General features: G+C 37.1%; 2 protein-coding genes, 1 non-coding gene and 1 pseudogene across 3 annotated transcripts; all 4 read right to left on the reverse strand.

Moving 5' to 3' along the window:
- Positions 1–1,216: 1,216 nt before the first annotated feature.
- On the reverse strand, positions 1,217–2,188 carry LOC133067297 (olfactory receptor 4K5-like). The gene is given in 1 exon segment (XM_061158449.1): positions 1,217–2,188. A coding segment is annotated over 1 exon segment (972 nt).
- Positions 2,189–13,469: 11,281 nt separating this feature from the next.
- On the reverse strand, positions 13,470–14,442 carry LOC133066879 (olfactory receptor 4K15-like; annotated as a pseudogene).
- Positions 14,443–18,218: 3,776 nt separating this feature from the next.
- Positions 18,219–18,290, reverse strand: TRNAS-GGA (transfer RNA serine (anticodon GGA)). Its single transcript has one exon. It is a non-coding gene; the product is annotated as a tRNA-Ser (tRNA).
- Positions 18,291–24,946: 6,656 nt separating this feature from the next.
- On the reverse strand, positions 24,947–25,918 carry LOC133066880 (olfactory receptor 4K15-like). Its single transcript, XM_061158271.1, has one exon. The coding sequence runs from the start codon at positions 25,916–25,918 to the stop codon at positions 24,947–24,949; it is 972 nt and encodes a 323-aa protein (XP_061014254.1).
- Between the last annotated feature and the right edge of the window lie 1,826 nt (positions 25,919–27,744).

Raw genomic sequence — 27,744 nt, forward strand, 5'->3', positions numbered from 1 at the left:
CACTTTATATCTCCTTGAGAGAGACCCTCTCAAGGAGAGGGTAAAGATACTTTGTTCACTTGCATACAATGTAAGTGAGGCCATGTGGGAAAATTCAAAATTTGGAGTCCTCTGACACGAACATTTCTTCTTCTGTGAAATTAGCTCTGGGAATTCAGACTCCATTTCTTAATGTTTAGCATTTTATTTCAAGAAGTCCATTAAGATACAAATTTAAGATTAATTCAATATTATATATGGCATATAGATTTCAATGTCAAAAATTACTCTACCAAATCAACTCACCCAAACTAAAAACCAACTGTCTTCACATTACAATGTATAGCTGAACAGTAAAGTGCAACAATAAATAAATAAGGCAAGCAATAAAGTACAAAATTAGAGTTTTCATCCTTAGTATAAAAGAAAAACTAATATTTACATAATCTATTTGTCTTATATGAATTGAGAGATTTGGGAAAGTAAACGTAGAAGGTCTAATCAACAGTAATAATTTCCCTAACTGTCCCCAGAGTCCAGGGTAGAGATCCGTTTGTGGGGTCCTGATTGCTAACCAGGATGTATGTTTAACATTGATCATTATAACAAAGAACTTTGTATTTGGCCCACATACAAGGAGTGCTGCATGGCTGCTTATAGAACAGACTGAAAAGTCAGTGTTGAATTGGTCAGCTTTAAAGACTCTCCTCTCTTCTACAACTCGTAATTTCAGAGGAAACTGGCATTTCCTTAACTGATCAGAGCAAGCCCACTAAATATTTGAAAAGTAAACTTCCAATTATATTTAGTTCCATATTTTAAAGCACTGTTAGTTATTGGAAAATAATATGGGATAGGCTTAATTGATATTGGAGGAGAAGTCTCATAACCGAAGAATCTTCACTTAATTTTATGCACTTATCTTAAATTAGTGAAGCTGCTATCCTCTGGTTGGGAAAATTCAGTTTCAGATTCTTAAACACTATTTGCCTATATTGATTTTTAGGCATGTAAATTGGGAAACTCATAAGATTTTTTAAAATGTCTAAAGTTATCCCCACCAAAGAATCAGCTACTCTTTCTTTTTTCCCATCCTTTGGGAAAAACTTAATATCCACTGAATATTCTCTAAATCATCTTCTTCATTACTTTCAACCACAGTTAAGATATACCATACAAGCATGTTGAAAATATTTATAAACAGACTATTGATTTGTGGAATTTGAATGAATTTGATCTAATAAAGGGAATTCCTCACTATTACTGGCATTTCAGAAATTTTCTTGGGCCTCAGATAATGGATCATAATTTTCCTCAAGGCAGTCTTCATATCTCTGTTCCTTAATGTATAAATAATGGGGTTTAGAATGGGAGTGAAAATGGTATAAAATATGGCAAGAACTTTATCCACAGGGTAGGTGGTAAAGGGCCACATGTAGATGAATATGCAAGGTCCAAAGAATAATATGACTACAGTAATATGGGCAGCCAGAGTCTAAAATGCTTTGGCCATTGCAGCAGAAGACTTAAACCAGACAGTGATGAAAATAATGATATAAGAGCTGACCAAGAGTGAGAAAGTGCTTAAGGAGAGGATTCCACTATTGACTACAATTAGTATTTCAATGATGTAAGAGTCCAGGCAGGCAAGTTTGGTCACTCGAGGGAGGTCACAAAAGAAGCTGTCTACTACATTGGGCCCACAGAAAGGCAGATTCACAGTGAATGACAACTGGCTTAGTGTGTGCACCAAGCCCACCGCCCAGGAGATCATTACCAGAAGAGTGCACGTCCTTCGGCTCATGATGCCGACATAGTGCAGGGGTTTGCATATGGCTACGTATCTGTCATAGGCCATGGAGACAAGTAGCATCATCTCCCCACCAGTTAAAAGGTGAATGAAGGAAATCTGAGCTATGCAGCCACTGAAGGAGATGGTCTTGTGTTCACTCAGAAAATCAATAATCATCTTAGGAGTAGCAAAGGAAGCCTGACAGATGTCCACAAAGGAAAGGTTTCCCAAGAGAAAGTACATGGGAGAGTGTAGACCGTTGTCAGAAGTCACTGTGAGGATAATGAGAAGGTTTCCCAGCACAGTGACCACATATAACACAGAGAAGAAAACAAAAAAGAAACGCTGGAGCTCCTGAGAACTAGAGAGTCCCAGCAATACAAACTCAGACACCACCGACGAATTGACCTTTTCCATGGATCCAGGTTGCAGACTTGCTTTGAAACAATCCTAAAGAAGGGGAATCAGAGGAATCAGAATTATAAACTATAACACTTTTAATGCAAAGGATTCTGAGATACCAGATATAATGCATATTTGCTGAATGAAAAATTTTGAAGAGGCCATGATAATATATCTGAAGAATCAGAAGGAGCTTATGAGAATGTCCAGATAATTTTACCAGTCTCATTAGAACCTCTTGAGTTTTGGGATAGTCTTAATAATCTTTCACACAGTAGTAAACAAGCTCATTCATAACCTAACTTATCGTGATCACAATGTAAACAAAACTTTACTGCTATTGCAGGAATAATAACAATTTAAACAGTTCCTCCTAAGGAGATATTGTTGAATATATATTTTTCAGGTCTATAGTTGCAACCTAGACTGTCAATTACTCTTTTGTATGATTTCTTAAAATGCATATTATAACTTTATCTTAATTATCTAAAACTCATCTTTCCTTAATAATTTAAAAACAGAACCTAAATTTTCCATTATGTTTGCCTATCAAAATTAGAATAATTTATGATCCCCTTGCTTAGTGTTCTCCATGAGATTATTTTTTTTCCATGAGATTATTAAGACATCTTCATAATTAAAACTAGTTGTTTCAGCATAGAGAAAAAATAATTGAATTATAAATGTCCCATGCTCCTTCAAATATATTTTATTTGGAATCAGAATAATCCTGAGAATTATTTCAAACTTCCATCTCATTTCACCCCTGTAATAATATAACCTTGTGATATAAATCCAATTCCATTGAACTGAAAAAAAAACTTTCAGGAAGCTCTATTTATAACTGTATTTGTTCTCACAATTAACCATTGATCACAGTTATAGTAATGAGCCTTAGAGTGAGAAGTGATCTTACCCCCAAGTAAGAGCATATATGTGTTCAACTGCCTATTTCATACAAGAAACTAAAGTCTCACTCTGTCCCTGGGATACTGTCCTAGACTCTCAATCCCACCATCCCCAGCTCAATAGAGTAATAACTGATGAGTAAAACATATTTAAGGTCTACAGTGTGATATTTTGGTACATGTATACACTGTGAAATTATTACCACAATCAAACTAATATTAACATTATCCCACATAGTTATCTTTTCAGTTGTAAAACAATTAAAATCTAGTCTCTCAGCAAATTTTAAATATATAATACATTACTACTAACTATAGTCACCATGCTATACATTAGACCTCCAGAATTTATTCATCCTACATATCTGAAACTCTATACTTTTTGATCAATGCTCATTTAGATCCAGACACAATCTCAATCCACACAGGGAAGCCCTCAAGTAGAAAATCATTTCCTATATTTTTATTGGAAGAATGTTCAGAGAAACATTTCAACTTATCCATGTTTTGTATATACATTATTGTAGACTTTTGGAATCTAACTATTAAGAGAATCCATCTAAGAAATTAAAAATTAAATGTATGTATTAGTGACAACAGTGTTTATAACAGTATGTAATTGACAGTATTCTGAAACATACCATACATTATTTTATTATCTTTTCCATGTGGAATCACTTTCTTTCTGTTTCCCCATCTCTAAAGTTGTTCTTGCTCAAGTTTATGAACTTATTACATAAAATGATGAACTCTACCTAGTGAAAATGTTTATTGTATGAATACAATGTGTATAAAGGGGTTCCCAGGTGGTGCTAGTGGTAAAGAACCTGCCTGCCAATGCATGAGACATGAGACACGGGTTTGATCCCTGGGTCAGGAAGATCCCCTGGACGACTGAGTAATATTCCATTATATGTGCTTCCATGGTGGCTACTGGTAAAGAACCCGCCTGCCAATGCAGGAGATGTAGCCTCAATCCCTGGGTTGGGAAGATACCCTGGAGAAGGAAATCACAACCCAGTCCAATATTCTTGCCTGGGAAACCCCATGGACAGAGGAGCCTGGCGGCCTATGATCCATAGGGTCACAGAGTTGGACTTGACCAAGCAACTGAGCACACAGCGCAATGTGTATAAATTAAGAAAAGGAGGTAATTTCTGGCTCACAACTTTTCTCCTCAATTTAACTCTTTTTCCCTTTCAGGATTTTTCATTGTGTAACTGTCACTTTTATTCTTCCAGGTCGTAAACTTTACTTTTTCCTCACTCTTCCACTTGTAACATCTCATTACTCCTTAAAGTGAAAAAATAAATAAATTCTAAATTCTTTACCTTGACAACCAAGTATACATGGTTGATCTGGTTTTATCTACCCTGCTCTCTAAAAGACACACTCAATCATTTATGTAGCTGGTAAACACTACCTGTTCATTTTTTCCTATCTTTCACAGATAGATGGTCTATTCCAGAGCAAGTGTCGTCTCCTCAGTCTTCATGGAGCTTAAGCTGAAACGTCACACCCCCTGGTTTTGTTGAGGTGCTTTACTTGCATGTATACTATGTGCTCTTTTAAGGTAAGAGTTTGTGGGTAGCTCACATTTCCCTACCACATGGAGAGATGCTTGAATATTTGTGCATCTTATGTACAACTCACAGGATAGAGTACAGATATTTTGCCTGAAATAGATTTTCCATAAATGCATTTAGCGCTAACTGAAATATATTTCACCTCATATCTATCATTTTATTTAGTATTTCTAGCTTCTAATCTTCCTGTGCACAGAGGCCTTCCCAGTAAATTGTCTACAAACAAACCATAAAGTGCCTACATAAACTTCATCTCCACATGGAACAAAAATATTTCATCTCATTAATAATGCAAGCTCATACTTGAATCGTTAAAGCCAGTGCCCATAATCAAACCAACAAATTCAAAGGGAATAAAATAATCCATTTGAATTGCAGCATAGAGAAAATTACTTATTTTTTGTATTGTAAATAAACAACAGTCTGTTTACCAAGCTTTTAAAAAGTGATAAAAAATAATGAGAATCTTAACAGGAAATTTGCACTGTATTTCTATAGGTTTAAATAAATCTTGTCTGATCCACTTTTACAGAGTGTAAAGTAAATCATTGATGCAAAGATATACAAATACAAAACTATAAGCTGAATTTGGTATTAACATTTCCATGATTTTTTTTATAGTTTTACTTCATAGGCCTGTATCCACAAAGAAATATATAGCCTTGATTTTCGTGTTTATTTATTCAGGTACTAGGTAAGCATAGCATAATGGAATTTTTTAAGTACAATTGGAGTTTGTCATAATCTGCCCAAGAATACTTCATCTTCTTACATAATTTCTCACAAATTCTTCCAAACCTGCTAAAACACACGAACATTCTCATCTTGACTCATTTTCTTTTACTTCTAATACATTTTCTTCCCTTCTGTGGATTCTTTTTGAGGCACAATGTAATAATGCAAAACATACCTGGACACAATCTATTTTTAATATACATTTTTGTTAGATATAACCTACCTGATATAAGACATATCAGAGATGTAAATTGAACTCTTCAGTTCTCTACTGTGGGATTAACTTTTTCCACCTAGTTATACTTATAGATGCCTTTTTCTTCTGTCAAATTGGAATAGTGCATGGTTTTATCTAAGTGACCAACTGAAGCTTTGGAGATTTAGCAATAGATAGCAAAGGTTCATCTTCCAATGGGTATTATTAATACTTTCCACTACATATTCCCTTTGGAACAAAGTAAATAGCATCCCACATTGTTGGCAATTACGATGAGGGCCATAGAATCATAGGAGGAAAAGGGAGGGTCTTTCAGCCCTTGGGCAAGTATACAGAGGAAAGGACAAAGAATAAAAACTTAAAGGAGGTAGATTCTTATTCCCAACTCTATTAATAATGAAGAATAAGTTATTAGGTAAATCATTTAACTCTGAGCCTCAGTTTACCCTGCTGTAAAACTACTTTAACATTTCAAGTATACTCAAAGAGAACTGTTAAATGTCTCTGTATAGTGTTCAATTTTGCCATATTTTAATGTTTTGCTATATTCCTTCATCTTTATTAGTAATAAAGCACTGTGAAAGGTAGCAAAATATGACACCCTGAAATATGCCACTTTGGCTTAAGAATCATTTTAATCTCAGGACAATTGAGAAGAAACAGATTTAAGCAAAGCTCTCTGTCCTCCCTAACTGCCTAAAACCAGGACATAGATTTGTATGGGTGTTCCCTTCTCCTTTCTACCAGGAAGGTCAGAAGTTAATCAGAGACAACTCAAGATCCTTACCAGCTGAGATAACACCAAGGAATCTACATAACAAACCTCACTAACCTTATTTATTTTTTATTTTTATTTTTTTTTAATTTTTTTATTAGTTGGAGGCTAATTACTTCACAACATTTCAGTGGGTTTTGTCATACATTGATATGAATCAGCCATAGATTTACACGTATTCCCCATCCCAATCCCCCCTCCCACCTCCCTCTCCACCCGATTCCTCTGGGTCTTCCCAGTGCACCAGGCCCGAGCATTTGTCTCATGCATCCCACCTGGGCTGGCAATCTGTTTCACCATAGATAGTATACATGCTGTTCTTTTAAAACATCCCACCCTCACCTTCTCCCACAGAGTTCAAAAGTCTGTTCTGTATTTCTGTGTCTCTTTTTCTATTTTGCATATAGGGTTATCGTTACCATCTTTCTAAATTCCATATATATGTGCTACTATGCTGTAATGTTCTTTATCTTTCTGGCTTACTTCACTCTGTATAATGGGCTCCAGTTTCATCCATCTCATTAGGACTGGTTCAAATGAATTCTTTTTAACGGCTGAGTAATATTCCATGGTGTATATGTACCACAGCTTCCTTATTCATTCATCTGCTGATGGGCATCTAGGTTGTTTCCATGTCCTGGCTATTATAAACAGTGCTGCGATGAACATTGGGGTGCACGTGTCTCTTTCAGATCTGGTTTCCTCAGTGTGTATGCCCAGAAGTGGGATTGCTGGGTCATATGGCAGTTCTATTTCCAGTTTTTTAAGGAATCTCCACACTGTTTTCCATAGTGGCTGTACTAGTTTGCATTCCCACCAACAGTGTAAGAGGGTTCCCTTTTCTCCACACCCTCTCCAGCGTTTATTGCTTGTAGACATTTGGATAGCAGCCATCCTGACTGGCGTGTAATGGTACCTCACTGTGGTTTTGATTTGCATTTCTCTAATAATGAGTGATGTTGAGCATCTTTTCATGTGTTTGTTAGCCATCTGTATGTCTTCTTTGGAGAAATGTCTGTTTAGTTCTTTGGCCCATTTTTTGATTGGGTCATTTATTTTTCTGGAATTGAGCTGCAGGAGTTGCTTGTATATTTTTGAGATTAATCCTTTATCTGTTTCTTCATTTGCTATTATTTTCTCCCAATCTGAGGGCTGTCTTTTCACCTTACTTATAGTTTCCTTTGTAGTGCAAAAGCTTTTAAGTTTCATTAGGTCCCATTTGTTTAGTTTTGCTTTTATTTCCAATATTTTGGGAGGTGGGTCATAGAGGATCTTGCTGTGATTTATGTCAGAGAGGGTTTTGCCTATGTTCTCCTCTAGGAGTTTTATAGTTTCTGGTCTTACATTTAGATCTTTAATCCATTTTGAGTTTATTTTTGTGTATGGTGTTAGAAAGTGTATCACTGATGAACATAGATGCAAAAATCCTTAACAAAATTCTAGCAAACAGAATCCAACAACATATTAAAAAAAATCATACACCACGACCAAGTGGGCTTTATTCCAGGAATGCAAGGATTCTTCAATATCCGCAAATCAATCAATGTAATACACCACATTAACAAATTGAAAGATAAAAACCATATGATTATCTCAATAGATGCAGAGAAAGCCTTTGACAAAATTCAACACTCATTTATGATTAAAACTCTCCAGAAAGCAGGAATAGAAGGAACATACCTCAACATAATAAAAGCTATATATGACAAACCCACAGCAAGCATCACCCTCAATGGTGAAAAATTGAAAGCATTTCCCCTGAAATCAGGAACAAGACAAGGGTGCCCACTCTCACCACTACTATTCAACATAGTGTTGGAAGTTTTAGCCACAGCAATCAGAGCAGAAAAAGAAGTAAAAGGAATCCAGATAGGAAAAGAAGAAGTGAAACTCTCACTGTTTGCAGATGACATGATCCTCTACATAGAAAACCCTAAAGACTCTACCAGAAAATTACTAGAGCTAATCAATGAATATAGTAAAGTTGCAGGATATAAAATTAACACACAGAAATCCCTTGCATTCCTATATACTAACAATGAAAAAACAGAAAGAGAAATTAAGGAAACAATACCATTCACCATTGCAACAAAAAGAATAAAATACTTAGGAGTATATCTACCTAAAGAAACAAAAGACCTATACATAGAAAACTATAAAACACTGATGAAAGAAATCAAAGAGGACACAAACAGATGGAGAAACATACCGTGTTCATGGATTGGAAGAATTAATATTGTCAAAATGGCTATTCTACCCAAAGCAATCTATAGATTCAATGCAATCCCTATCAAGCTACCAACGGTATTTTTCACAGAACTAGACCAAAGAATTTCACAATTTGCATGGAAATACAAAAAACCTCGAATAGCCAAAGTAATCTTGAGAAAGAAGAATGGAACTGGAGGAATCAACCTGCCTGACTTCAGACTCTACTACAAAGCCACAGTCATCAAGACAGTATGGTACTGGCACAAAGACAGAAATATAGATCAATGGAACAGAATAGAAAGCCCAGAGATAAATCCACGAACCTATGGACACCTTATCTTTGACAAAGGAGGCAAGGATATACAATGGAAAAAAGACAACCTCTTTAACAAGTGGTGCTGGGAAAACTGGTCAACCACTTGTAAAAGAATGAAACTAACCTTATTTAAACTGGTCTGTTTAGCTCAGTTCTTTATAAATTGCTTTGACAGGTACCTGTTATACATTCCATTTGAGCAAAGACTTGAAGGAATTGGAATCATAAATATGTATATTTCTTGTTGGATGGGTTTCCACATATTTTCCACAAGTTTAGCCTCTGTTTATCCTTAGCTTAAAGGGAGACCAGTCTTCTCTTTATTTTGCCCCCTCACTCTACTTGGCTTTTAACTCTTCAGAGAACCCAACCTCACTAGTTGCCTACATGCCTGGAGAGATATTTGAACTTAGGGGCTAACCAGCCATATTCTTTCAGGTAAAACACAGTTCCGGAATCTGTTTCTCCATTTGTATGTGGGAATGATGGTGAATCACTGGGCCTTATTCTTTACCTAAAAGCTAGTACCCATTTCTTCTACGGTTAGTAAAATAAAAGCATAATAAAAATCATGTGATGAACATGACATCTTTGATGATAAGAGACACAACCCACATTTTTTTTTTTGGCAGGGAGAAAAAAAAAAAAAAATGAAGACAGGGGAACAATGTCTTCTCAGGTCCAGTGGGGGTACAAGTCCAGTTGCTCAGCACCCAAGGATAGTGAGGAGCTTCTAGTCATTGCTGGGTGGGAGAGAGTTCTGGCTCCTCCCGAGGCCTCCCTCAATACTACCTGGCTGGGAGGGATTGGAGGCTAATGCTGCTACCCACTTACACCAAGGGAGGAGGAACTGACTACAGTCTGACAAAGATGAGAGCTCTGTCTCCCTACATGCCCTCCTCTGACACCATCTCAGGAGGTGGGGGATTTAGGTACATTTTTACACTTTGGCCAGGAATAGGAGTCTAAGCTATCCATTGGCCTTTGCTAGTGTGAAGTGGGATAAAAGTTTTTTTGGTATGGTGTTTGGCTGGAGTAGAGAAACTATTGTGGAAGTTTTCTGTCTTGCCAGATGGTGCCTTCTTGGTTCTTCAGCTTGAGAGAACAAGATTTTGTTAGGATTTATTTATTTTTTTTTGTCTTTTCTAATTACAGTGTCTGAGTTGTTGGCTTTTTAAGTTATATCATGTCATTCCCTAGGTCCCTATCCAGTCTCCCTTCTTATAATGTTTCTTTTATAGATTATATCCACTATTATAATTGTATTTAGCAGGAGGAATATGAAAAATTATGTCTACTCTTTTCACCCTAGGCAGAAGCCACCTGCTTTTACTTTATGATGGTAATATTTTCTCCTTTTTATTTGCTATATACATTTAGTCATTTTGAACATATTTCTTATATATCTAAGATTTACTACTGATTTGAGGGGGAAGCAGGAGGTTAATACATTTTGTCTGTTGACTCTTATTTACTGGGGATAGGTTCCTCGTGTTTTGTGAGTTTGACTGTGAACTCAAACTCAACAGGACCTCAATTCAGTTCAGTCACTCAGTCGTGTCCAACTCTGCAACCCCATGAACCGCAGCATGCCAGGCCTCCCTGTCCATCACCAACTCCCAGAGTCCACCCAAACCCAAGTCCATTGAGTCAGTGATGCCATCCAACCATCTCATCCTCTGTCATCCCCTTCTCCTCCTGCCCTCAACCTTTCCCAGTATCAGGGTCTTTTCCAATGAGTCAGCTCTTCACATCAGGTGGCCAAAGTATTGGAGTTTCAGCTTCAACATCAGTCCTTCCAACGAACACCCAAGACTGATCTCCCTAAGGTTGGACTGGTTGGGCTCTCAAGAGTCTTCTCCAACACCACAGTTCAAAAGCATCAATTCTTCTGCGCTCAGCAGCAGGACTTCGTGTGTTTAAATCCATGTGATCCTTCAGAGGCATTTTTGTTTTTGCTTTCTTTCAAAGGCCAGAAGTCACAAGTTAAAGTTACTTGAATCATTTCTTCTTCTTGCTAATTATGAGTGTGTTCAACTAAATTAATTTGTATGACACTCACTCTTGGTTTTCTAATTGATGAAAGAAGGTTACACTATGAGTAAGAATTGAATATTAAATTTAAGTTTGAAAATGTGGCCTTCTTTTGAAAATTCAAAATAATGATTTTATACTTTTAGAGAGCCTTAAAATATGTATGTTTTATAAATATAATATTTATAAATATAAATATATTTATATATAATTTTATATATTTATATAAATATAAATAAATATGTCTCAAGTATGTTTTATTGGTCAATGTAAATTAAGAGGGCATGACATGGAGATAGAGAGGAGAATACATATTAGCAAAGTCACACATTTAGCACTGTTAGAAAAAAATCCTCTCTTTATATATGGAGAGATGTCTATTTTTGTATGTACTCTTTGAATCGCCAACTTTAAGTGTCAATTCTGAACTTCGATTTAATACCCTGAAATATGTAAACATTACTTGTGGAGTCACATTTTAGTATTTGTAACATCATTAAAGTAAATATGCAATCTATTTGGTTTCTGAGTTCAGATGAGTTCTGCAATATAGCCTATGTGCTCATTGATCTCTAAGTTTGGTTAGTTTGCAATGAGACTTTAGATTGCAAGAAATAATCTGCCAAAAAATGTGTCTCAGTGTAATAGTTCCTTAGTTCAGATAAAAATAACTTGAATAGCAAGGAATATAGTTGTTTGTGTTTGTATACATATATGAAGAAAGAAGAGACAGGGAATGAAGTCTACAATCAGGACTTATTCTGTCAAATAAAAATGGTGAGAACTGTGTCAAGTTTTCCTCATCTGTAAAATTTATGACAATAATGATACCAGATAAAAAGATGACTGGAAAATAACTGTAAATTAATTACTATCCTAAAACTTGCAAATATTATTTACATATTATACATAATTTTAGTATTTTGTACATCTCCATATTTATCAAGTAGATTGGAAGAAGCTTGAATTTAATCACTTTTTTTTAGGAAAAGAAGACTTTTATTGGCGTATAGTTGATTTACAATATTATATTAGCTTCAGGAGTACAGCATACTGATTCAGTATTTTTACAGTTTACATTCCATTAGAAGTTATCACATGTTAATGGCTATAATACTCTGTGCTATACAATGTATCCCTGTTGCATCTCTGTTTTATACACAGTCATTTGTGTGTTTTTGGCTTCCCTGGTGGCTCAGACAGCCTGCAATGCTGGAGACCTGGGTTGGATCCCTGGGTTGGGAAGACACCCTGGAGAAGGAAATGGCAACCCACTCCAGTACTCTTGTATGGAAAATTCCATGGATGGAGAAGCCTGGTAGGCTACAGTCCATGGGGTCGCAAAAAGTCGGACACAGCTGAATGACTTCACTTTCAATTTCACACAGTCATTTGTATCTAATTCCAGACCCCTAACAGGTCCCTCTCCCATTTCTTCTCCCCACTGGTAATCACTAGTTTGCTTTTTATATCTGTGAGTGTGTTTCTGTTTTACCATATGCCTTCATTTGTATTATTTTTTAAATAATGCACATAAGAGATATCATAGTGTATTTGTTTTTCTGTGTCTAACTTATATTACTAACTGTAATATTCTCTAGGTCCATCCATATATTTTTAGTTTTTTTTTAATACTGCTTTTTACTGCACCAATTTGCATTTCCATCAATAATCTACAAGGGTTCCCTTAGAAAAAGAAGACTTTTAATATTATTATTGGTGTCCATGGTAGGTTGCTTCAAAATGTGCCTCAATGACATACAGATTATTAAAGTTACTATATTGATTCTTCAAGTTACTTAAGAAATGACCAATGCAAGAAGGACATTCTGACTGACCCACATTTCTGTCTGCTAAAAGTAGGAAATCTCTTATATGAGGGGTTGCACCCTCTGTATCTGGAGGTAGAAGGACACATTTATCACCAAAGACAGGGAATTGGACCAAGAAGCCTACAGAAGCAAACCTTGTTACTTCCTTACTTTACTATCCCAACTGCAAACTCTGCTTAGATTCTTCACTAACTGGGCACCCAAATGCTAATTTTCTTTGTCCTGTCAATTCCTCATAAATTTGTTGTTTTTTGTTTGCTTTTTGTCTAAAATGTATAAAAGCTGCCTGCTTTGGCCTCTTATTAGGTTTCATTTCTATAAGAGCTTCATGTGGATGAATTAAAATGTGTTTCTTTTTCTCCTGTTAATCTGCTTTGTGTCAATTTTTTTTTACTAGTTTATACATAAGCCCTCACAAGGGGTAATAGGAAAAATACAGCCCTTTCCCAACACTATAAATAATTTTGCCATGAAATTAAAAAAGTCATTTCACAAGCAAAAGACGGGGTGTCCTATTCTGTTATCTAAGATCACTAGCTTACTGTTCTATAAGCAAAAGATATGAAAAGGAAGAAAATGTGTCCTATGGTATTTGAGACATAACAGTAATTCACAGAAGAAGGTACACTAACCGGCTATTATTATGGGCTGCTGGTGGTCACAAAGGAGCACTGGGAGACCGTTAGGAACTCACCTGTCGGCGCCTTAGTTTTTGCATTGCTGATATTACTTCCTTATTTCTCAAGGTGTAGATCAAGGGATTTAAAAGAGGAGTAAAAACTGTATAAAATATTGAGAGAAACTTATCCACTGGGAGACTGCTAAAAGGCCAGGCATAAATGAAGATGCAGGGCCCGAAGAAGAGGGTTACTACGGCGATGTGGGCGCTCAGGGTGGCCCTTGCCTTGGCCATGCCCGCTGAGGAACGCCGCCGCACGGTGAGCAGGATGACCGTGTAGGAGACCAGCAAGAGCACAAAGGAGCACGTGGCCATTAGCCCGCTGTCTGAGAGCATCAGGACCTCAAGAGTGAAAGGGTCTGTGCAGGCAAGTTTGATAACCAGGGGAAGGTCACAGAAAAAACTGTCCACTCTGTTGGGGCCACAGAATGGGAAGGTCACAGAAAAAACTGTCCACTCTGTTGGGGCCACAGAATGGGAGGTTCACTGTGAAGACCAACTGACTTACCGAGTGCAGAGCCCCAATGAGCCAGGAGCCCACCACGAGGCTTACGCACTTGCGCACATTCATGATGGTGGCATAATGCAGGGGGCGACATATGGCCACGTATCTATCATATGCCATGGCCACAAGGAGCATCATCTCACCACCGGCAAAGACGTGCAGGAAGAATATCTGGGCCATGCAGCCTTCAGAGGAGATGGTCTTGTGCTCCACGAGGAAGTCAACAATCATTTTGGGAGTAGCAAAGGTGGACAGACACACATCAATGAAGGAGAGGTTACTGAGTAGCAAGTACATGGGTGTGTGTAGGGAAAGTTCAAAGAAAACTGTGAGCACTATGAGGAGGTTCCCCAGCACAATAGATAAATAGAGAAGTGTAAAAAATGCAAAATAGAAAAGTTGTAGCTCTCAAGAACCTGAAAGACTGTGCAATACAAATTCAGTCACTCCTGAATTATTTTCTTGGTTCATGGTTTCAAATTTCTGAAATTGGATCAGAAATGTTCCTGTAAAGTGAAATAGAAATACATCATAGGATTGGGAGAGAAAATGAGCAAGGCCAAACTTGGTATCAAATCCTTCTCAACATACTTACATTCCTTATTAGCACATTAAATACATGTTGTATACAATCATTTATTTTTTAATGACTGGATAACTTGGCTTTCATCGCTGCATTGGAGCATGATAGTTTTATTCTAAAAACAGAAGTTTACCAATCATCACAATTCCTGAAACGGGAAAGAAACTCTAGACTCATACTGACAGCTTTCAAATACTATGTCTTGTAATTTCTAGCAATATGACTTTGGGTATATTAATTAAGCTCTCTGGGCTTCACTTTTTGCAACTGTAAACTGGAGAAAATAATAATATATGACTCATAGAATTTTTTTAAAAAGTAAAAGAATTACAAGTGTCCCTTGCTTATTGAAAGTTTGCTTTACAGAAAAAGACTTATATTAGTGTCTGTTTTGCTAACTTAAATTCGAAGGAGACTTTTGCTTTTATATAAAAAAAGGAGAAAAGCAAAAGTAGTGTTTGGCATTTGTTTTACAGTGAGTTGTTATAGACGCTTCAGGATCCTTGAATAACAAGAAGTGGCACTGCTAAGCTTCTTCCCAGGACTACACTTAGGTTCTTAGCATATGACCACCATACCCGTGAACTATAACTGTGAGCATCTGTGTTTTATCTCAGATCATTTGTGCATCCATTAGCAAGTTATGCCCTAAGGTAATTATTGATTCACTTTATGCCATTTTTGCTTGCAAACATTTCACTGCTATGCCCTATTTTTGGATTGTAGGGAATATCTATATAATATTAATAGATAAAACACTTAATGTTAGCCCAAGTTCATGTGCCTGATGCACAGAGAGGTCAAACAAACCAAAATATCAGAGTTTGTAGCAGAGAAAGCTTTATAGAAGGGCCATGAAAGGAGACAGGTGACTCAAGACCAAAACTATAGGCATTTTTAAAAGCCAGATGAGGGAGAAGGGGGACAAGGTTTGTGATCATCCATCCCATGCACAGTCCTCTGATTGGTTGATGGCAAGGTAACAGAGCAGTGTCATAGGGGTTAACAGTATCAGTCCTTGGGCCCCAGGAGGCCTGGGGCTATGTGCTCCTGGTCATCAAGTACTTAACATTTTCCACTGGATGAAACAGCTAAGGAAATGTGCATCAAATACTATTATCTAGGTACTTCAGAGAGTAGCTAAAGCAGAGGCTGTGGGAGAGGGCCTGTTTGGGAAGGCCTCATAAGGTCCACCTCTGTTAAACTTATAACAATACTTGGCCCATGAAAGCTATTCAGTAGTTGTTAGGTACAATGCCTTTGTTCCATCTATGATAAAACATTTGCATGTGTTAATTAACGTAGTACTTAAATATCAAAGTGTGATATTTGATATCATTCCACTTAAGAGAGGAGAAGGCAATGGCAACCCACTAAGTACTTTGCCTGGAAAATCCCACGAATGGAGGAGCCTGGTGGGCTGCAGTCCATGGGGTCGCTGAGAGTCAGACATGACTGAACGACTTGACTTTCACTTTTCACTTTCCTGCATTGGAGAAGGAAATGGCAACCCACTCCAGTGTTCTTGCCTGGAGAGTCCCAGGGACGGGGGAGCCTGGTGGGCTGTCGTCTGTGGGGTCGCACAGGGTTGGATACGACTAAAGCGCCTTAGCAGCAGCAGCAGCACTTAAGGGAATGGTTATTCCGTGCACTTTAGTGGCACCTCTTTACACAGAGACCATTTTTCACCTTAGGCAAAATAATCAAAATAGTAAATAAAGTCTATCTTTGGAGAATTCCATGGACAGAGGAGCCTGGTGGGCTACAGTCTCTGTAGTCACAAAGTCAGACACAACCGAGTGACTATCACTACACTTCACTTATTTCCTTAGCTTCCCTTGTCTACCAACTCACTGGAGCTTTCCCCTTTTGACTGCTCCAACTTAAGAATTCAAGGTCATCATGCTCCTTTCCACAGATACCTAGTAAAACCTGAAGTCAAATAAAGTAGTACTCTTAATTGTCCAAGCCTCTGTTTCTTTATCTGAAATTAAGGAAGCTTTTTAGAACAGTCTGAGACCCATGTGCTAAAATCATCTGTATACAAAACTCTTGCTAGTGTTATATACACAGAAAAGCTTATAAAGGTCTACCCTAAAGCATTAACAGTGGTTATCTCTGAGTGAAAGAATGCAATAAATTTATTCCTTATACATTTCTATGTTTGCTGAAGTTTTTTTGTTTTTGTTGTTGCTCTGCAATAAGTATATATTATCTCTCCAATCTGAAAAAAAAGTAAACCATTTTTTAATTAATAAGATTCTATGTTTTAATTTAGAAAAGTCAAGTAAGGAATAAGAATAAAAATTATCTGTAATGAGAATACAGAGATAACTGTATATATAAAAGATATACCATTATATACACAGTACATATTATTTTAAACCTACCACTTAACCTTATATAATAAATATCTCCTAGGTCAATACAGTAATTTTATACCACTTTTAAAATATATTTATTGTATTTTATCATATGGGCATTTTGAATTTTCTATATTATTAATGTATAATAACCTTGTTTTTATTTAGCTATAACTGAAGAGGAAAAGTTAAAATTTTACATAACCTCCTGCTCCTTCTGCCTCTGTAACTCAGCTTACTCCTTACAAAGTCTAGATCATGTAGGTCTCAGAAAGTGGGGACTCACAATATTAGAAACTGGAGCTTATCTCACTCACCCTTGTCCTGTTCTTTGCAATCGCCCAGCCCCTGCAAACCAGCAAACCCACTTAATCATGCCTGTCCATGTATAAAAGCTCTGTAACCCCTTTGTTCGGGGCTCAGAGCTTGGAGTGTTAACTCCTCTGGGCCCGCCAGTGTAATAAACCTGAGTTCTCCAACTCTCCAAGTGTGGTGTGTGGTTTCTGAGTACTGGTTTCTGCAACATAATTTTATGATTGTATACATTATTTATTTAGGATACATCATTATAATTATGCACTTCAGAGTTTTTAAATTAACTATACCAAAATTTATCTCACTAAAATGATACATCAGAATGCCCATTCTTCACCTACCATTCTCTTGACAAGACAGTGTATTATAGTTTGGTTTTTTAATTTTGCTAATTTGCTGCATGAAAATGCATCTTGGGAATTCTCTGGCAGTCCAGTGATTAGGACTCCATGGTTTCAGTGCTGTGGGCCTCAGTTCAATCCCTGGTCGGGAAACTAAGATGCTACAAGCCACACAACACAGCTCCCCAAAGAAAAGAAAATGCATCTCACTGATACATGAATGTATTTAATGATTATTAGTGGAGTTAACCACTAATCCCTGAATTGTCCGTTTGTACTTTTTTCACTCCACAATTGCTTTTCCATGTCTTTTGACCATTTTCTAATGGGCTCTTCATCTTTTTAATATGTATTTATGATGGCATATATTAATGCATATCTTTTTTACAAATACCTTTTAAATATCACTAAAAGGGTGAGGGAAGGTAAGGAATGAGATTTTTCAGCATACCTCTGAAATAACTCCGTGATATTTCTATAACATCTAATTAGTCTAATACCAGACTAAAGTAAAGTAAGTAAAGTTGCTCAGTCGTGTCCGACTCTTTCCGACCCCATGGACTGTAGCCTACCAGGCTCCTCAGTCCATGGAATTTTCCAGGCAAGAGTACTGGAGTGAGTTGCCATTTCCTTCTCCAGGGGATCTTCCCAACCCAGGGGTTGAACCTGGGTCTCCCGCATTCCAGGCAGACGCTTTACCATCTGAGCCACCAGGGAAGCCCTAATACCAGACTAAGGAATCTCATAAATAAGCTAATCTCTTTTGCATGTTCTTTGTAATAGGAAATATCTTGTCCCTCACTTTAACTCCTTAAAATAAGCAAGCCTCACTATATGGACTTTCCAGAGAAAGAGAAAAATACCAGAGCTTCCATTGATCAGATGACAGTCTAACATACATCTTTTTAATACCAAAGGGAGGACCTACTTTTGCATTCCAGTCCCCTATAAGGAAAAGGACATCTTTTTCGGGTGTTAGTTCTAAAAGGTCTTGTAGGTCTTCACAGAACTGTTCAACTTCAGCTTCTTCAGTGTTACTGGTCGGTGCATAGACTTGCATTACGATGATATTGATTGGTTTGCTTTGGAAACGAACAGAGATCATTCTGTCATTTTTGAGATTGCATGCAAGTACTGTATTTTGGACTCTTCTGTTGACAATGATGGCTACTCCATTTCTTCTAAGGGATTCCTGCCCATAGTAGTAGATATAATGGTCATCTGAGTTAAATTCACCCATTCCAGTCTATTTTAGTTTGCTGATTCCTAAAATGTCCACGTTCACTTTTGCCATCTCCTGTTTGACCACTTCCAATTTGCCTGGATTCATGGACCTAACATTTCAGGTTCCTATGCAATATTGCTCTTTATAGCATTGGACCTTGCTTCTATCACCAGTCTCATCCACAACTGGGTGTTGTTTTTGCTTTGGCTCCGTCTCTTCATTCTTTCTGAAGTTATTTCTCCACTGATCTCCCGTAGCATATTGGGCACCTACCGACCTGGGGAGTTCATCTTTCAGTGTCCTATCTTTTTGACTTTTCATACTGTTCATGGGGTTCTCAAGGCAAGAATACTGAAGTGGTTTGCCATTCCCTTCTCCAGTGGACCACATTTTGTCAGAACTCTCCACCATGACCCATCCATCTTGGGTGGCCCTACATGGCATGGCTTAGTTTCATTGAGCTATTTCACATCTTAAAAGATGATGCTGTGAAAGTGCTGTACTCAATATGCCAGCAAATTAGGAAAACTCAGCAGTGACCACAGGACTGGAAAAAGTCAGTTTTCATTCCAATCCCAAAGAAAGGCAATGCCAAAGAATGCTCAAACTACCACACAATTGCACTCATCTCACACTAATAAAGTAATGCTCAAAATTCTCCAAGCCAGGCTTCAACAATACATGAACCATAAAATTGCAGATGTTCAAGCTGGTTTTAGAAAAGGCAGAGGAACTGGAGGTCAAATTGCCAACAATCGCTGGATCATCAAAAAAGCAAGAGAGTTCCAGAAAAACATCTATTTCTGCTTTATTGAATATGCCAAAGCCTTTGACTGTGTGGATCACAATAAACTGGAAAATTCTGAAAGAGATGGGAATACCAGATCACCTGACCTGCCTCTTAAGAAATCTGTATGCAGATCAGGAAGCAACAGTTAGAACTGGACATGGAACAACAGACTGGTTCCAAATAGGAAAAGGAGTATGTCAAGGCTGTATATTGTCACTCTGCTTATTTAGCTTATGTGCAGAGTACATCATGAGAAACTCTGGGCTGGATGAAGCACAAGCTGGAATCACAATTGCTGGGAGAAATATAAATAACCTCAGATATGCAGATGACACCACCCTTATGGCAGAAAGTGAAGAAGAACTAAAGAGCCTCTTTATGTGGGTGAAAGAGGAGAGTGAAAAATTTGGCTTAAAATTCAACATTCAGAAAACAAAGATTTTGGCATCCAATCCCATCACTTCATGGCAAATAGATGGAGAAACAGTGAAACAGTGACAGACTTTATTTTGGGGGGCTCCAAAATCAGTGCAGATGGTGATTGCAGCCATGAAATTTAAAAAAACTTACTCCCTGGAAGAAAAGTTATGGCCAACCTAGACAGCATATTAAAAAGCAGAGACATTATTTTGCCAACAAAGGTCTGTCTAGTCAAGGCTATGGTTTTTCCAGTGGTCATGTATGGATGTGAGAGTTGTACTATAAAGAAAGCTGAGCACTGAAGAATTAATGCTTTTGAACTGTGGTGTTGGAGAAGACTCTTGAGAGTCCTTTGGACTGCAAGGAGATCCAACAAATTGCATCCTAAAGGAGATCAGTCCTGGGTGTTCATTGGAAGGACTGATGTTGAAGCTGAAACTCCAATACTTTGGCCACCCGATATGAAGAGCTGACTCATTTGAAAAGACCCTGATGCTGGGAAAGATTGAAGACGAGAGGAGAAGGGGACCACAGAGGATGAGATGGTTGAATGGCATCACTGACTCAATGGATATGAATTTGAGTAAACTCCGGGAGTTGGTGTTGGACAGGGAGGCCTGGCGTGCTGCAGTCCATGGGGTTGCAAAGAGTTGGACACGACTGAGTGACTGAACAAAACTGAACCAACTGAGGATTCTGTAATTGATTTGTTGGGAAATGAAATGCTACTCACAATTTCAGTATAGGGGAATATAGTTTAGGAGTGTACATCTGATGGTTGTGGAAATGACTAGAGGGGATAAAGGCTAGAGGAGAGTAGTTGCAATTGGAAGCTATACCTCAGGAGTTCCTTATATGCCTGCTGAAGTCAAGATGGATATGTACAAAGAAGGACAAAGGGATTAAACATTTCAGGAATAGGATATTCAGACTTACTCAGTTGATTGCAAACAAAGACCAAGAAAGAGGGAGGGAAATCAGAATGAGAAGACAAATCAGAATGTAAAAATCCTGAAAGAGCCAGAAAGACTTTACAGCCCAGGGAATTTCAAACTTTGATTCATAGAACCCTGGATGTGTTGTGCAGGTGCCCCATGTGCTCTTAAAGGGGACTGAAGGCCCCAAATCTTATCTCCTCCAATCCACTATAATCATGTTAGCTTTACATTCATCTGTTTACATAGTAAGATCCCGTAATTTCATAATGAATAAAAAAGTGTTCCAGTGCTTATTTTTTTATGGCTGAGAAAAAATTAATGTAGCTAGCTTTCTTTCTTCTGTACATAATGAAACAGGATTCAAGAAAGTTAAACTGTAGAAAAGATTTGAATCTAAAAACTGTTCTTCCTGACTGAAAGCTCAAACTTTTCTACAAATTTGCTCAGTCAGCCGAAGTATCAGAAGAAGGGTGCTGCTTCCTGCAGTAAGAATATTTGGCAAACTTAGGTATTCATTTCTGGTTGTTTATATAGCATTGTATGAGGGTGGGGAGGGAAGGGGAAGCATTTTTGCTTAGAACCTTTCTATGGTTTGGAGAAATAAATGAGGATTAAATATCAGTTGTGGAATGAGTAGCTTTTTACTCCCATTATGGTTATGTAGAGTAGTTTTTTTTTGTTTTTTGGTTTTTTTTTTTGTTTTTTGTGCTTTAAATAGCATTAAGACCAATTTATTCAATAAGATTTTTGCATGCCTACCAAATACCAGGCAATTTTCCAAGCTTAGTGGATGTAGCAGTGAATGAAACAAAGCCATTGTCCTCAATTAAGCTTTTACTGGGAGAAACAAACAAATTTGTTGTAAGGAAATAAGCACATGATATAATGTGTTATATGGTAGTAAGTGCTATGGAGCAAAATATAAAACAGTGAAGCATGATAAATATTGTTGAAAACTTAGTACTTGTAGATAGAGTTGTCACAGAAGACTTCACTGAACAGACTACTTTAAGAAGAAACCCGAAGGAAGTGAAGAGATAAGCATACAGATTTCAAAAGGAAGAAAATTTCTTCCACAAAGAGGGGATATCAAATGCAAAGAGCCTGGTATAGGTGCTTAGAATTTTCTAAAAACAGTAAGAAGACAAGGCTGATTGAAGCAGGGTTAACAAGCATGAGAAATGTTGGAGTGAAGATCAGAAAAGTAACAAGGGATAGAGGTATTGGGACTTAGAGGTCGTCATAACAACTTTAATTTCAATGTGCAGGAAATGGATGAACGCTTTGGAGTGTTTTGGGCAAAGAAGTGACAAATTTTATCATGATTACTTTGGCTGCTATATTAGAATATACTAAAGGCTAAGATTGGAAGCATGGAAACTTACTAGGTAAGTTTTCACTAGAGTGACATCATAATGCGCTTCTGGATCGTAGTGTTTAATAATCTCCAAAATAACTGCCTTTTCAGTTTGCTGCCCTTTAAACCAATGTTCAGACACCACATTAGGGCTCAGTAATTACCTTTTTCATAATGTATATGATGGAGGTTTTGTTCTAATTTTATTGTTATTGTTGTTCAGTCACCTGGTCATGTCCAACTCTCTGTGACCCCATGGACTACAGCATGCCAAGCTTCCCTGTCCTTCACTATTTCCCAGAGTTTGCTCAAACTCATGTCCATTGAGTCAGTGCTGTCATCCAACCATTTCATCCTTTGTTGTCCTTGTCTTATTGCCAAGTGTCTAAAGTTCATATCTGTCTTATATAAATATTTTATGGGTCTGCAAAGAGTGATATCATACAGTGCTTGTCTTTCTCTGTCTGACTTATTTCACCTAGCATAACAACCTCAAAGTTCATCCATGTTGGTGCAAATGGCTGAGCAGTATTCCATAGTATATAGATATACTGCATCTTCTTTATCTGCTCATCTGTTGATGGACACTTAGGTTGCTTCCATATCTTAGCAATAGTAAATAATGAGGCTACAAACACTGGGGTTCATGTATCATTTTGAATTAGTGTTTGGGGAAGGAGGTTTTCTTTGAATATATATTCAGAAGTGAAATTGTTGGGTCATATGGTAGTTCTATTCTTTAGTTTCTTGAGAAGCCTCCACACTGTTTCACACAATAACTGTACCAATGTGCATTCACATCAACAGTGTACAGGGCTCCCTTTTCTCCAGATCCTCACCACTTGTTATTTATATGCCTATTGGCCATCTGCATCTTCTCTTTGGAAAAATGTCTATTCAGTTCTGTCCATTTTAAAATCAGGTCATTGCTTTATTTGATGCTGAATTGTATGATGCTTCTTATATATTTTCGCTGTTAAGTCTTTATCAGTCATATTTGCAAATGTTTTATCCCATTCAGTAGGTTGTGTTTTTGTTTTGTTGATGAGTTTCTTTGCTGTGAAAAAGCTTTAAAGTTTAATTAGGTCCCATTTGTTTATTTTTTCCTTTGCTTTAGGAGATAGATCCAAAAAATATTGCTATGATTTATGTCAAAGTGTGTTCTGCTTATGTTTTCTTCTAGGAGTTTTATGGATCTAGTCTTAAAAAAAAATATGAATCTAGTCTTATATTTAGGTCTTTAATATATTTTGAGTTTATATGTAGATGTCCAGTTTTCCCAGCACCATTCATTGAAGAGACTGCCTTTATTTTTTTAACAAGAAGATGAAGTGTGTTTACAGTAATACCTCTCACATGGTGAATATTCTACTAGCTGTTATAATGGTGTTTTCTACCAAATATTCTGATACACAAAATGTATGTATTGATTAAATATCCCTTAAAAATAACTGGGAAAAGACTACTTAACGGGAGAATATATTATCATTAGAATTACTAATTAATACATGAAGAGGGAAATTTTAATTGCAGGTGAATAGATTAATTACTATAAAATGAGAAGAAACAAAAATGCTCCCAAAATTAAAACACTATTTATTTGAATAATTTTTCATCTGTTAACAAAATACAGAAAAGTAAATGGCTGTGCTTTGAGTAGATGAGACTGTCTTTTCTCTATGGTATATTCTTGCTTCCTTTGTTGTAGATTAATTGACCATAAATCACTGCAGACAGTGAATGCAGCTATGAAATTAAAAGATCCTTGCTCCTTGGAAGGAAAGCTCTGACAAACCTAGACAGCATATTAAAAAGCAAAGAAATCACTTTGCCAACAGAAGACTACATAGGAAAAGATGTGTTTTTACCAGTACTCATGTGCAGTTGTGAGCACAGAAGAATTGCTGAGCTCAGAAGAGTGGCTACTTTTGAATTGTGGTGTTGGAGAAGACTCTTGAGAGTCCCTTGGACTGCAAGGAGATTGAACCAGTCAATCCTAAAGGAAGTCAACCCTGAATATTCATTGGAAGGACTGATGCTGAAACTGAAGCTCCAATACTTTGGCCAGCTGATGAGAAGAGCCAACTCATTGAAAAAGACTCTGATGCTGGGAAAGATTGAAGGCAAAAGGAGAAGAGGGTAGCAGAGAATGAGATGATTAGATAACATCACTGACTCAAAGGACATGAATTTGAGCAAACTCCAGGAGAAAGTGAAGGACAGGGAAGTCTGGCATGCCGCAGCCCGTGGGGTCACAAAGAGTCGCACATGACTTAGCGACCAAATGATAACAAACTGACCATAATTGCATGTGTTTATTTCTAGGCTCTCTGTTCTGTTCCATTGATCTATGTGTCTGTGTTTGTGCAGGTAACATATTCATACAATTTAAATTATACAACAGTTTGTGAAATATCTTGTCACTGACATCAGGTAGCAAATATAAGCAAATTAACTATAAACTATATCAAAAATAATTGTGGTTAGAGACTGCATAATTGTAGGTAAGCTTCTTTACAATAGATATTTAACAAAGAACATGCATTACCTTTATCACTTTAAGCAAATAAAGTATTTTTAAAAACGATGGTGGTCACCAAGAAAAGAGACAATCCATGTTTCCTCAAGTGTATTGCTGTCTACTCAACTCAACACATCTAGTCTTAGGAGAGAGAGTTGAGAAGGCAGCCCAGAACATACATAGCGTGTCTTCAGTTTACTCATTGCCGATTTCACCTCTTTGTTTCTCAATGTGTAGATAATGGGGTTCAATATAGGTGTGAAAACTGTAGAGAACACAGAAAGGACTTTATCCACCGGGAAGTTGCTGAAAGGCCAGGCGTAGATGAAGATACAGGGCCCAAAGAAGAGGGTAACCACAATGATGTGGGCAGTAAGAGTGCTGCGGGCCTTGGTCATGTCCATTGAGGAACGACGTTGCACAGTGACCAGGATGACTGTGTAGGAGACGAGCAAGAGCAAGAATGAAGCCACCCCCATGAGACCACTATCCAAAAGCATCAACACTTCAGGGACATACGTATCTGTACAGGCAAGTTTGATGACCAAAGTAAGGTCACAGTAATAACTGTTCACAACATTTGGACCACAGAAGGGCAGGTTTACAGTGAAAGCTAATTGGCTCAAGGAGTGCATGACCCCAATCACCCAGGAGCCTACTACCAGACCTGTACATTTGCACAAGTTCATGATGGTTGCATAATGGAGAGGTTTGCATATGGCTACATACCTGTCATATGCCATAGCTACAAGGAGCACCATCTCACCACCAGCAAAGACATGGAGTAAGAATATCTGGGCCATGCAGCCCTCGAAGGAGATGGTCTTGGGTTCATGAAGGAAATCGTGAATCATCTTGGGGGTTGCATAAGTGGCCAGAAAGACATCAAGAATGGAAAGATTACTGAGCATTATGTACATGGGTGTATGCAGGGCAGGTTCAGAGATCACTGTGAGTACAATGAGGAGGTTGCCCAGCACAATGATGATATACAAGAAATTAAACAACATGAAGAAGAAATACTGGAGCTCCCAGGAACTGGAAAGCCCCAGCAACACAAACTCAGCCACCCTAGAATTATTTCCTTGGTTCATGAAGTACCTACAAAGAGAAACATTCATTTTTATCAAGAGCAAGAAAAGTAGACCCTGATCCTAAAGGGTTCTACTCTCAACATTAATTTAAAATACTCTAGAGTTATTTCTAATAGAAAATGTTTTATCTATAATTTTAACAAAGCGATTCTTCTCTCAATTATCCTTACTGATGAAGAATAGCTGAGAGGTGCAGATGCAGTAAATCAACACTTTATTTTATACATTTGTGGGTCAAATATAATGCTAAGCAAAAAAATAAATCTACATTGCAAATACAACAATTAATAGGAAGAGCTAAGGTATCCAGAATCTTGTATTGCCTTCTTGCCTGGCTGATTTTCATTATCCATTTGGGATTATCCACAAACAGCTTCAATTCTTAGAGAAGTCTCAGAGACCACACTTACAAGGGAAAGACCTGCGATTTTTACTATGAGGGTCTCTCTCTTCTTGCCTCTGTCCTTTCTCTATTACTTAATTTCCACTACCACATCATTAAAACCGTTTAATCTATGTTGTTGCTGAAGTTATTATAGCTGTTTTGGTCTGAATTACAGTCCTTTGAAGACAACATTGTATCATATGAAAAGAAGTAAACTAAGATGACCAGAATACAGTACAAAACATCAATAGATAAGGTTACAGCCATGAAATGCAAAGATCTGATTTCGTTAACATAGATCATTTGAAGGCCAAGTGTATCATTTCACTTATAAATTCAGAAACCTTCCAAAAGATGAATTATCTTCAGTATATGGAATTTCTAGGTTTTGTCTAGAATTTCTCAGACCTAGTGAAATAAGATATCTCTTTTAAAAAATATCCAGCAACACAATGATTTCTAATTAGACAAAAGTTAAGATAAGCAATAAGTGAAAACACGAATAACAAGATAATACACAATTGAGCAAATAAACACTTTGTCAATAGATTATAAAATAATCCTTTCTGCTTATGTTCTCTCTGCAGCTTCTTTGGAAGAATGCAGAGAGAGTTTTTAAGAAGATAGATAAGACTTTGAAAATTCCTTTAAAAAAATATGTTTAGAAGCGCAAGAACCTTTTTTTTTTTAAGAAAAAGGTTCTCACTTTTCATTTTCTATGTTATAATTAGAAGTGATAAGGGTCAGTCTCTGTGAAAAATAGTGTAAAAAGCATAATGTCAGTGGGAAAAACTGTTTAGTTTGGAAGTGTTTTCAGATACATTTTGTGTGCATTTAAGTACTTATAATAATCTGGCAAGGAGGAGAGTATTGTGCACATTTTTCAGACGTGGAAATGGAGTATTAGAAAAGTTAACTAATATGCTCAATATTATATTACTAGTCAGCAACACATCCAGAACCTCATCCCAGGGCTTTAAAACCGTTTCCACAATCCTTGATAATAGAGTCTCTAATAGAATCTAAAAAGTATGGTTTAAGAGTTTGTGACAAATGGAATTACCGAGATTGGAAGATCAGAGGAGCTGAATTTAGACAGTTGATGTAAAATCGCTTTAATATTTCTTAATGTACCATAAACGAACTTGATAATAAGGGCCCTTCCTAGTTAAAAAGATAGGAGGTCATATATATTTGGTTAATGCATTTTACTTAAAGAGATAAGTTTAAGTTTAAAATGTATTAGCCTGGAAAATTTTATTCTCTGATAATATTTTTTAGATGAGTTATTGCTATCTGGCGCTTTGCAAAGATTCTCCCAAAAATTTGAATGTAAAAAATAATCGAGAGAATGAACAATGAATGCTGTGATGAAATAACCTAAACATTCAAAGGACATTTAGGTCACTAATCACCTGGAGTGGAACGGGCATCCTCTATT

This window comes from Dama dama, chromosome 12, assembly GCF_033118175.1.
Source record: "Dama dama isolate Ldn47 chromosome 12, ASM3311817v1, whole genome shotgun sequence".
Classification (NCBI taxonomy): domain Eukaryota; kingdom Metazoa; phylum Chordata; class Mammalia; order Artiodactyla; family Cervidae; genus Dama; species Dama dama.

Bases quoted from the DNA above. Each gene is read 5' to 3' on its own strand.
- LOC133066880 (XM_061158271.1), bottom strand. From the start codon at position 25,918: ATGAACCAAGGAAATAATTCTAGGGTGGCTGAGTTTGTGTTGCTGGGG.